At 46.0% G+C, this 12107-nt stretch overlaps 1 protein-coding gene across 1 annotated transcript in view; it reads left to right on the top strand.

Annotated features, from left to right (window-relative positions):
• The window catches only part of Nmnat2 (nicotinamide nucleotide adenylyltransferase 2), a 157028-nt gene that overhangs the window by 110836 nt on the left and 34085 nt on the right, over positions 1–12107 (top strand). Inside the window, exon 2 of the mRNA XM_038349901.1 lies at positions 11354–11442. Coding sequence (XP_038205829.1) covers positions 11354–11442 — 89 coding nt within the window. The remainder of the gene's footprint in view (positions 1–11353; positions 11443–12107) is intronic.

The raw sequence follows: 12107 nt of genomic DNA, 5'->3' as shown, positions 1-12107 counted from the left end.
GCAGCAACCAAAGGTCAGCAGCAGCCAGGGAGCCCCAGTGCCGTCTGTGTCACCCACAGTCAGCGCAGGGACGCAGGGAGCAGCTGCCAAAGCTAACGGATAAGTGGAAATCAGGAAGTGGACCACAGGCAGGCAGGCGAGGGCTTCTGGGAAGCACCTCTTATTCTCTCCCATAAGTGTAGTGGTGTATTATCTGTTTTAATAAACACAGCCTGCCTGAAGATCAGTGCAAAGCAGCCACACTAGTCAGCCATACAGGCTGGGCAGTGGTGGCACACACTTTTAATTTCAGCAGCCACACTAGATAGCCATAGAGCCCGGGCAATGGTGGTGCACACCTTTAATCCCAGCACTAGAGAGGAATATAAAACAGGAGGAGACAGGTCTCACTCTCCGTCTCAATCTGAGGATTCGTTGAGGCAGGATCACCCTTTGTTTGTCTGAGCCTTAGTAGAGGTAAGATCTCTCTAGTGGCTGGCTGATTTGCTTTTCTGATCTTCAGTTTGAACCCCAATATCTGCCTCTGGGTTTTTATTACTCATGCTATGCATGAGTTGCATGGGTGGGGGAGTTGGAAGGAGACAAAGACAGCAAGACAGAGGTTCTGTCTTCAGAGGCGCTTCCTGGAAGGCTGCTCTCTGAACGGACACCTCAGCCTGGTCCTCATCTCCGTCCAGATCTGGACCACCCCTCCGCTCCAGCAATGGCTGCAGAAAACGTACCAGGTCTGAGCACCCCGTTACATTCTCAGGAGACCAGCTTCCATCCCTTGCTTTCCTGAGTCAGAGAAATAGGACCAAGAACCATTTCAGCTGGGCAGGGTAATTCCAGCACTCAGGAGGCCAAGGCAGGAGAATTGAAAGCACAAGCCTTAGCTGGACTACAGAGTAATGTCGTGCTCAGACTGGGTAACTTAGTGAGATCCTACTTCAAAATAAAAGGTAAACAGAGGTCTGGGGATATAGCGCAGGAGTAGATGGAGGTCTGGGGATTTAGCGCGGGAGTAGACGGAGGTCTGGGGATATAGCGCGGGAGTAGAGCTCTTGCTTAGCACTCAAGGCCCTGGGTCCAAAGCAAAGCAAAGCAAAACAAAACAAAACAAAAAACTCTCACTCTGAAGAAAAATAAAAGGCTTTTTACTTCAAAGGCTCCATATTCCATGACTTTGTCTACAGCTATGGTGGAGGCCATGGGGCAGGTGGCAGGGCACTGTGCTTGTGCATCCAACTAGATGATGAGCAATGGTCTGTGGCAATCCAGGAGAGAGGAAGAGGAAACTCGGTGGCTCCCTGTGAAGCTTAAACCCATAACTTGCTGGGATTGAACCCAAGACCTATGACATGCTAGACAAGAACTCTCCCAATCAGCTCCGTTCTTAGACTCCTTCCCTGCCCAAAGCTTATTTCAGATTTGAGTAGGAATGTCACTTGAAACCTAACAGGATGGACAAATTCATGGGGGCGGGTGTCTGGTTTGAGCATCTATTTCATCTACCAGGTGAATGTGACCTCCCAGCTCCCTCAGCTCCTCCTGCAGCCCCTCAAGCATTTTTAACTGAGACAGCAGTTGTGTGTATTTGTAGGACGCACTGTGGTAACCTGTTACACACACAGTGTGCAACGATCAGCTCAGAGGAGCTGGAACCTCTGTCTTTTCATGGATTACTGATTGACAAAGAAAGCAAGCGAAGATCTCAGTTCATCTGCTTGATTGCCTCTTCCCTGGAATGAGGGTCCGTCTGCCCACTGCTTTTGGGCTCACTTGCTTAGAGACAGGATCTTACTATGTACTTTAGATTGGTTTCTAACTCATGAATTTTGTGATCCTTCTGCCTCAGCTTCCAGAATACTGGGATTGCAGGGGTATACCACAATATTAGGGTGCTGTGGATGGAGACTGCATTTAAAGATGCGCCCAAAGGCCCACTGTTTGAGACCTTTAGGAACTGGCCAACTCTTGAGACAACTGTCTGTTCAGGATCTGAAAGACTTCCATGTCAGAGCACAGAACACAGAAAATAAAGACGTTCGTTTGTTTTAGACAGAGCTTCACTCTATAGCCCAGACTGGCCAGAATTCACCTTGCAGCCCAGGCTTGTCTCAAATTCAGGGCACTCTCCTTCCTCAGCCTTCCAGGTGCTGTGATGAGTTACTATGCTCATGTATGAGCTAGCAAGCTCTTTCCTGCGGTCAGTTTCCTGCCCGAGGTCATGTGTTCTCAGAAGGCTACATTAGCCACCATACCCCGTCCACTGGGATGACTCCCCTGTAAAATCCTTTGTCACCTAAGTGACTTGTTTCTTTTGCTGTTATCAGTGCTGTTCTGCTCCGCAAACCCTCCAGATTCCTTGGTGATGGTGATTGTGTCGTGTTTCTCCAGCTTCCTCCCAGCAGCTGGCACAGAGCCTTGGGCAAAGTAAGATCTCATCATATTTTGCTGGAGAATGCTCAAGGTTCAGTCTGGAAGGCCGTAGAGACGGCTCCTTTAAGAATTATTTTTCAGGGCTGGAGAGATGGCTCAGGGGTTAAGAGCATTGCCTGCTCTTCCAAAGGTCATGAGTTCAATTCTCAGCAACCACATGGTGGCTCACAACCATCTGTAATGAGGTCTGCTGCCCTCTTCTGGTCTGCAGACACAAACAGAGTATTGTATACATAATAAATAAATAAATAAATTTTAAAAAAAAAGAATTATTTTTCATAATCCTTAAGCAGAAATAACTCTGCCTAAAGGGACTCATAGCTCTAGTCCTTCCTTGATTGCCCAATTTTTGATCTTTCTGCAATTTAGAATGTTTAAAAATCCAGACAGTCTCTGTGCAATTCACAAACAAGGAAAATGTAGGCAGCTCCGGCTGTGAATACAAGCTGGGGTCATTTCTAATTGCAACCCAAAAAGGAAATTTTGAGTTAGTATTGACACCCTGAATGCAGTGTTCCCCTCCATGAACCCCTGCCTGGAAGAACAGAGCAGACCACAATGTCAGCCAGGCTCACTGAGAAGCCAGCGGGCTGGTCTGTCTTTTGAATTTTTAATAATAGGAAGATCACCTGTGCTGTGCTGTGCTGTGCTTGTGCTCAGGTCAATCTGGCAATCCTATCAGGACAGAGATTGAGCCAGGTCAGTCTCAGTGGCCTGAAATAAGCCAGGGGCCATGGTGGGTCTTCAGGGTCCTGAGGACAGAAAGGACAATGGAGCCGTTGACTCTGATCCTCCTTCTCCATGAGAGCAGAAGAGCTGTCAGCACAGAGTGTAAAGTTTAGAGCAATTTGGCTCCTTCCCTGGGGTATATGGATGAAAATAGAATGCATTTTGGGAGGCCTGGCATGAAATTAAATCCCCAGAGCCCTAGCTACATCTTTGCCAATGGGCTGGCTTCCTACTAAGACCCAGAAAGGCCCTTGTTATGCAAGGTAGTGGAGGAGTGGAAGAAAGTAGACAGCTTTGTGTGCATGTGGCAGGGTGTGCCTTAACCTTACAGTGGCTTGCCCCACTGCCACGCACACCCAAGTGTGTAGTCTGTAGGCCAGTGGTGTTGTCTGCTTGGGAGCTTGTCAGACATGCTAAAACTAGGTGGGAACAATGCAACCTTTAAGGGACACCATTATACTCGACAGTTAAAGAGAAACAATATTTTTTGTATTTATTTATTGTGTGTTTATATATAAACATAACGTGTGTGTATGTGTGTGTGTGTTCAGATAGAAGGATAGCTTTATTTTTACTTATTTATTTTTTAAATCAAGACAGGGTCTCATCAAGTAGCTTTAGCTGTCCTGGAATTCACTCTGTAGACCAGGCTGACCTCAAACTTACAGAGATCCGCCTGCCTCTGCTTCTCAAGTGCTAGGATTAAAGACACGCGCCACTATGCCCAGCTCAGAGGACAACTTTAGCGAGCTGGTTCTCTGGTTCTCTTCTTTCACGGTGTGGGTCTTGGACTCACAGTCAGGTCATCAGGCTTGCAGTAAGCACCTCCACCTGCTGAGCTGTCTCACCAGTAGATAAACAGTACTTTTAAACATCAAAATTAATTCACAAAAAATTCACGTTCAGATGAACAAAATAGCAACACTTTACATAAAGGCAGGATCTGATCCTGGACCTGGAGAAGCCCTTGTCACCTTATTCTTACCTCCACTATGATCCCAGGTCCCACCCAACCCACAGAATCAGAATCTAGATTCGAACAAGACCCGCCAAAGGGGTACTGTACTATAGTCCCACAAAATGGGTCTGCTATGAGCTGAATGTGCTCTTTCTGAAATCCACACATTGACTCCTGATCTCTGCTGTCCTGGGGTTGGGAGATGAGGCCCTGGGAACTGGTTAGTTGTGAGAGCCAAGCTCAGAGTGCTCGTGCTCAAGGGAGACCGTTCGCTCCTCTGTCGCCCTTCCACAGCGCGAGACCATCCAGAAGGTGCCACACAGGAAGAGGAGCCTCACCAGACATTGGCTCCACAGGTACCCTCAATGCGCACATGGGAATTTGAGAGGCACCGTGCTGTCCTGTTATAGCTCCAAACGCTGGAATCCAAACAGCAACAAAATGGAACCTCCCAGATGTACTCAAATGGAGCTAGCTTGCTGGCCATTTGCCTGGGTCTGCTCAGGACTATCCTAAAAGTGTTAACATCTGGTGGTTTCCAATGAACTTTAAAATAATGGTTTGTTTTGAAATAATTATTAATTATGCAAACGGCATAATACTTGCTGGAGGGTGGGAAGACCCAAGTCAAGGAACCAGCAGAGTCAATGTCTGGTGAGAATCCATTCTTCCTAGGTGGCACCTCCTTTACAGACTCACAAGGTGGGAGGGCAGCAGAGGAGTAAATGATCCCCCTCTGGCACAGGCATTCCTGAGCGCTCCATTCTTACAATTAATTAGTCACCTCCCAACGATTCAACAAATGAATTTGGGAGGGTCACAATCACTCAGTGGCTAGTGTTTACATTTTGTTACCTATAGTACAGTGTCAGCATGAGGACCTCGACGTTGACATAATGTATATGTGTAATTGGCATCCAGTATGTGCCATTTTACCACATGTATAGATTTAGATACAACACAAACTGGTTCATGAAGTTGGAGAGATGGCTCAGTGGTTAAGGGTATGAACAGTTCTTAAAGAAGACCCCAGTTTGAGTCTTAGTGTCATGGAAAGTGATTCACAAACACCTTGATCTCCAGCTCCGGGGATCCGATGTCTCTGGCCTCTGTGGACACCCACTCACATGCACACACCCATAATCACACACACATACAAAGTTTAAAATAAAGCAAAACAAATGAAACCTGGTCCGTTATACAAAGATGTCACTGGAGCTCTAAGCCACACCCACCCTCCCTCCCTGCCCTACTCGCTGCAAATACTAATTTTTTTGACAATGTAATAACCATTGAATTGTGCATCTCCAGTCTTTGAGGTTCCTTTTTCCTCACTAAGCTTAAGATTGTTCCTCTGAGCACCTCTTCTGGTTTGGATATGAAGTGTGGTTGACTTTGACTCAAGCACACCCAAATTATTGAGTGTATTGCTATCATCTCCTGTTACTGATGGCTAGTACTCGGTGGTATGTATAGATTGCTGTTTGAAATGATGTGTTAGCCACTTTCAGATTGTAGCATATTTTGGCTTTTTCTTCTAATTGGTCCTTAAAATCTCTATGAATTATTCTAGTTCCATGCCTTTTCAAGTAAATTTTATATTTTCACTTTTAAAAGTCTTGCAGGGATTTTGATAGGAATTGCATTACATTTACATATAATTTTGGGAAAAGAAACTTTATTGTGTGAGACCTGTGCAAATTACTTTGTATTTATATTTTCATTGCTATTGTATAGAAATAACTTAGTTTTCTGTTGGGTGGTGGTTGCGCAAGCCTTTAATCCCAGCACTTGGGAGGCAGAGGCAGGCAGATCTCTGTGAGTTCAAGGCCAGCTGGGTCTACAGATTGAGTTCCAGGACAGTTGAGCTACACAAAGAAACCCTGTCTCAAATAAATGAACAGAAAGTAAAAAAGTAACTTAGTTTTCTCTGTGGATCTTGTCATTTAACTCGGCTGAGCTCAGCACATCCGTTAGTTCTAGGAGCCGCTTTACAGAATTCTTGAGATTTCTAGGAAGACTGTCATGTCATCTACAGTTCTTAATTTTTCTTCTTGGACTGCTGAGCTTTATTTCCCTGCCCTGTGTACTCACTACACTGATGACACTCTGTCAAGCGACAGTGGTGGGAGTCAGACTAGAGCACAACGGGACCCACACAGTGGTCCAAAGGCAATGGCAACATTGTTTGGCCTACATGCATCTTAGTGTGAATCGTCTTTGGCCCAGTTTGTCTGTCATATGATAACATATGTTAACCTCACGCCCACTCTGGCTGTGCACATGGGACTCTAGAGTAGTGTGTCCGTCTTTGAGGAATCTATAAAGCAGGAGAGAATGCCAGGTCCCTTGAGCTGGATACACAGTACATTGTTAGGAAAGCAAGTCCAGGAGTGAAGCATGCTAGACAGACCAGACATGTTGGACTCGAGAGAGAGCTGGGCTTTTAATGAAATACATGGACAAGGAAAGAGTAAACAAACACTTGTTGGAAAAATGGCGAGAGTAAGGAAGAGTTGGCTCATTGCAGCTGCAGGTCTGTGTCTGGGACGGCCAAGGGCCAGAGGACCAGAAGGATCTAATTCCAAGAAAGACAGGAGCGAAGAACTAAGAGACAGGGTGGGGGGATGGGACACAGGCCATGAAATTCATTCAAATATCAAAATAAGACTTAGCAGGTGAACTAATAGTGCTTCTTTCAAAATCAAAGTTAGGGGCTGGAGGGGCTGGAGAGGTGGCTCAGAGGTTAAGAGCACTGGCTGATCTTCCAGAGGTCCTGAGTTCAATTCCCAGCAACCGCATGGTGGCTCACAACCATCTGTAATATGATCTGGTGCCCTCTTCTGGCCTGCATGCATACAAGGAGGCTTAACATTGTGTATACAATAAATAAATAAATCATTAAAAAAAAGTTAGGGGCTGGAGAGAAGGCATAATACTTAAGAGTGCTTATTGCAGCCAGGAAGTGGTGGCACACACCTTTAATCCCAGCACTCAGGAGGCAGAGGCAGGTGGATCTCCAAGTCTGAGGCCAGCCTGGTCTACAAAGCCTTGATGGAGAAAGTATGTCACGGGGGGGGTGACTTTGAGAGTATAGTTTTGTCCCACTTCCAGTTCATTCTCTGATTCCTGTGTGGGGATGAGATGTGAGCTCTAATCTTCCTGTCCTTGTCTATGACTACCTGTTGCCATGACATTCCCACTGTTATCAACTGCAGCCTTCTCTAATTATAAGCCAAAATAAAACCTTTATTTTAAACGTTGGTTTTGCTCGTGTTTTTTATCATAGTGATAAGAAAGCAAATATATATTTTCATGAACCCACATGGAAGCTCACAACCGTCTGTAACTCCAGGTCCAAGGGATCCAACACCCTCACACAGACACACATGCAGGTAAAATCCAATGCACATGAAAGGAAATAAATCTTGAAAAAATACAAAAGTAAAATAAGTCTTAAATAAACAGATAACAAAGTAATACCACTATTGGATGACTAAATGCACTAACTCAACAGTAGCAAGTGTTGGCAAGGATGTGGAGCAATAGTCATTCTCATTTCCTGCTGCTGGTGAGAATGCACAATGGTACAGCCATTTTAGAAGACAATGGCAGTTTATTATAGCACTAAACACATTCTTACCATATGATCTAGTGATCTCACTTCTATATATTGACCTAAATGAGTGAGAACATAATTATACAAACACCTTCATGAGGGGCTGGCAAGACGGCTCAGCAGTTAAGTACACTGGCTGTTCAGTGGTCCTGAGTTCAACTCCCAGCACCCACATGGAGGCTTATAACCATCTGTAATGAGATCTGGTGCCTTCTTACATCAGCTTTGTTTATAATCACCAGGGAGCAATGACAATGTATTTCAGCAGGCAGACAGAACAGCAAATTGAGAATCAGCTAGATTATGGAATGTTCTTCACTGATAAAGATAAATCAACTGTTTAGCCATGGTAAGCATCTTCATCTGGGTTGCTATGGCCGTAATGAAACACCATGACTAAAGAAACTTGGGGAGGAAAGGGTTTATTTGGCTTTCACCTCCTTATTGCTGTTCACAATCAAAGGAAATCAGGACAATTGAAGCAGGGCAGGAACCTGGAAGCAGGAGCTGATGCAGAGGCCAGGAGGGGCGCTGCTTACTGGCTTGCTTCTCATGGCTTACTCAGCCTGCTTTCATATAGAACTCAGCACCACAGCTCAGGGATGGCACCACCCACAATGGATTGGGCCCTTCCCCATCAATCACTAATTAAGAAAATGCCTTATAGCCTTGCCTACAGCCTTATCTTATGGAGGCATTTCTTAGTGGAGATTCCCTCCTCTCAGAAGACTATAGCTTGTGTCAGTTTGACATAAAACTAGCCAGCACAGAGAGCTATGAAGAACTTAAGTGTATAGTGCTTAATGACAGGACCCAGTCTAAGGAGACTGCGTGCCACAGCCTTCTGACCACTACCCGCGGCAAATCTCAAGCAATAGCAAAAAGAGCTATGGCTGACAGAGGTCAAGGTAAGAAGGGGAAGTGAACAGGTAGAGCACTCTAGACTTCAGGCAGCGAAGTCCTCTGTGTAGTACTTCTCAATGGGCTTCTGTCCCACACTCATCAAAACCTAGAGAATCCTACAGCACAGAATGAATCATAATGTAGACCGTGCACAACAGTTTATCAAGTGGAGCAACTGTGGGACATGGGTGCAAGGCTGTGCTTGGACCGGGGAAGCTATGTGGGAGAAAGGTCAGAGCAACAATGCTGCTTACAGAGTTATAGGCACCATCTTCCCATTACTCCAAAAATTAAATCTAAAATGTTAAAAAAATGTCAATTTTTAAAAAGAAGATTTTACATTGAAGGGATAGAAGAAGCAGCTGTGGTGAGCATTATTTTTAAATGCAGAGAGAGTCACGAGGTCAAACAAGCTTGGCTGAGAACCTACACCCAGGCTTACTGTTTCCTCCCCCTTCCACTCACAGATTTTCCCCATCCCCCAATTCATACCTCAGGGCTTCAGGCATGGCTCAATCGTGGAGGGTTTGCCTCAAGCTGGAGGGGCCTGACTTTGATCTGCAGCATCCACTTAGATGGCATGGAGATGTGGCTCAGTGCTTCAGAGCACATGCTTCTCTCTCTCACAAAGGACACAGGTTTAGTTCCCCAGGCCCGCATGCAGCTAGCAACCATCTGTAACTCCAGGTCCAGGGGACATGAAGCCCTCTTCTGGCCTCTAAGGGCATCAGGCATACACACATGATATGCATACATACATGTAGGCAAAACACTCATACATATAAAAAGCATGGCAAAAAGCCAGGTGTGGTGGAGCGCCTTTAATCTCAGCACTGAGGTAGAGAAAGGCGGATCTCTGCAAGTTTGAGGCTGGCCTGCTCTACAAAGCAAGTTCCAGAACAGATAGAGTTGTTGTGCAGAAAAATTCTGTCTTGAAAAACCAAATAAATAAATAATAAATACAAAATAAAAGATTAAAAAAAAAAAGTTCACCGGCCAGCAAGTTTGGACAGTCAATAAACTCTAGGTTCAGTGAGAGATCTTGTCTCAAAAAAGTAGAGGGGGCTTGAGAGCTGGCTCAGGGACTAAGAATGAGCACCGCTCTTCCAGAAGACCTAAGTTCACTTCCCAGCATCCACATGGAGCTCATAAGCTCCTATAACTGTAGCTCCAAGGGATCTGACACCCTTTTCTGGACTACTTTGGCACATGCATGAGGGCGCACGCGTGAGCGTGCACACACACACACACACACACACTCACAATTATAAAGTAAATCTTTTGTAAAAGTAAGGTAAAAAGTAAATGAGGAAATCAATTTCCGCCTCTGCAAGAATATGTATACACATATACAAAAATAAAAAACTTAAAAATAATACAGCCTGATAGAGTTTGCTCGATGGGCTCCCTGGGAAATAAAACAGGACTAGTGAAAGGATTTTAGAAAAGCAAAGTTGTTATGGTTTAAGTAAAATGCCGTTGTTCCCCGAGGGGCGCAGTGGCAGGAACACTGCAGGTCCCCAAGCCATGGCAGGCAGCGGGCAGCAAGTCCCGAGACTACGGTGGGCCACGAAGGCAACCGGGTCCCAGGCAGGGAGCCTCCGAGTGGTAGGTGAAAGACAGATAGGTATGCCATGCAGAGTGAAGTTGGACCACTAAGGCTATAAGCAGAAGGAAGATCTGCCTGCCTCAGCCGGGAGATAGGCGGCTGGGTTTGTCTCTTTAAGGGACAGGACAGACCATTACAGAAGTGAGTACCTTTCGGTGGGCCCTGCCGAGGTTCACCACTAAATGGAAACGGCATCCACAACAAAGTTAGTGCATGAGGTTTGGGGTGGGGTGTGAGGAAGGACTCCTCGGAGTGGGGACGTGAGAGAGTCAGGTAGACAACCGGCCAGACAGACAGAACAGGGAAGAGATAAGAGGAAGAACGGCAAGAAGAGAAGGAGGGGACTATGACCCACTGGCACTTTTAGAGTATGCAGGTGTCCCACAGCTGACGGCAGAACGGCTCCTGGCAGCAGATGGTGACTTAACTGCCTCGGCGGCTGAGGCAGGCTGCTGCGGGGGCGGAAACGAACTACTAGACTTTAAAGCTTTTCTGGTTTAGTAGTTTTTGTACGAACGTGAGCCTGGGCTTACCTGATCAATTTGGGTAAGGAACGGGACTCTCCTAAGGAGGCTTTTGTTTGGCCAGGCCTTTTTTCTCAAGCAACTGTAACGAAGCAGACTTGCTAGGCTGGCGGTTAACTCTCTATGGTTATATACAAGGCCCTTTACGTTTGTTTTGCTGTTTCTTCTTTCTGGGTAATTGGGTGAGGCAATCGGCACATCTTTCATATTCTAAGGAGGCTTCCTTTTTCTGTTCATTGGAATTTCTGCAAGAGACAATTGGAGCAGCTTCCAATCAGCATCTCTTAGTGCTCCTTAATGAGGTTCTTGTTTTAAACCCCTCCAGCTCCCGTGGCTCCTCCAGCTCAGACCCCTTACCACTGGATTAAGCCTTGAATTAAGATTAAATTCTTACTCCTTTCACTTCTGGGGCTAAGGTCTGCCTCCCGGACCTTTGAGTCACCACCATTAGCTTTGAAAGTTGACACCTTCTATTTAAATAGCAAGCACCAAACCTTAGTGGGTTCAGGGCCGAACAGATTGATTTCAATTATCACCTTTAATCCACACCTCTCCTCTCTTGTAATATGTGGTTTTCTTCTCTTAATTAGAAAGAGCCAGGGATTATCTGCACAAGACTGGAAGATTCATTGTGATTGGTGGGATTGTCTCTCCAGTCCACGATTCCTATGGAAAACAGGTGGGTCACTTCCTTTGTCCTTCTCCTTTCACCCTCCCTCCCCATGACTGCTCCCCTGGATGAAATTGACCCATTGTGGTCCCTGAGATTCCTGGAAATGCAAAACGCCTAACAATAAGCATCTGACTTTCATTCCTGGACCACAGTCAGACTTGTGTGTCTGGCCATGCTGAAGGGCCAGGTGCCCACCACAGCCAGATGCTCACAGAGAGGAGTGAGTGCGCCTGCTCCGTGTGACTGTGCTGGGCTCCAGATTGGCAGCCAGTTAAGTACGCCTGTTTCATGGAACTGTGCTGGGCTCCAGATTGGCAGTGGGTTAAGTACCCTGCTCCATGGATCTGTGCTGGGCTCCAGATTGGCAGTGGGTTATGAGTTGAGCTACGCTGGACAAATAGTTCCTGAAATTTTTATTTTGGAAAAAGCATCCCAGTGCCTCTTGTAATTTGCCACAGGTCTCCCAAAATGTGGGAACTTGCCCAGTCATTTCTGTCTGTCCCACAGATGCTCTAATCACCAAACCAGGCTAACTGAGCTTAAACCAGGCCAAACCTTAGTAGGTTAGGCATTGGCTGGTTTGGACTCTGATGCAGTGGATTCCACGGCGCATCCTTCATTCCTTTCCTTTTCCTGAGTCACTCAAGGTCTGTGTGTGTGGCAAAGGTACA

This window comes from Arvicola amphibius, chromosome 12 (assembly GCF_903992535.2).
Source record: "Arvicola amphibius chromosome 12, mArvAmp1.2, whole genome shotgun sequence".
NCBI lineage: Eukaryota > Metazoa > Chordata > Mammalia > Rodentia > Cricetidae > Arvicola > Arvicola amphibius.
The sequence above is the reverse complement of the archived record's forward strand: the minus strand, read 5'-3'. Positions and strand labels throughout refer to the sequence as shown.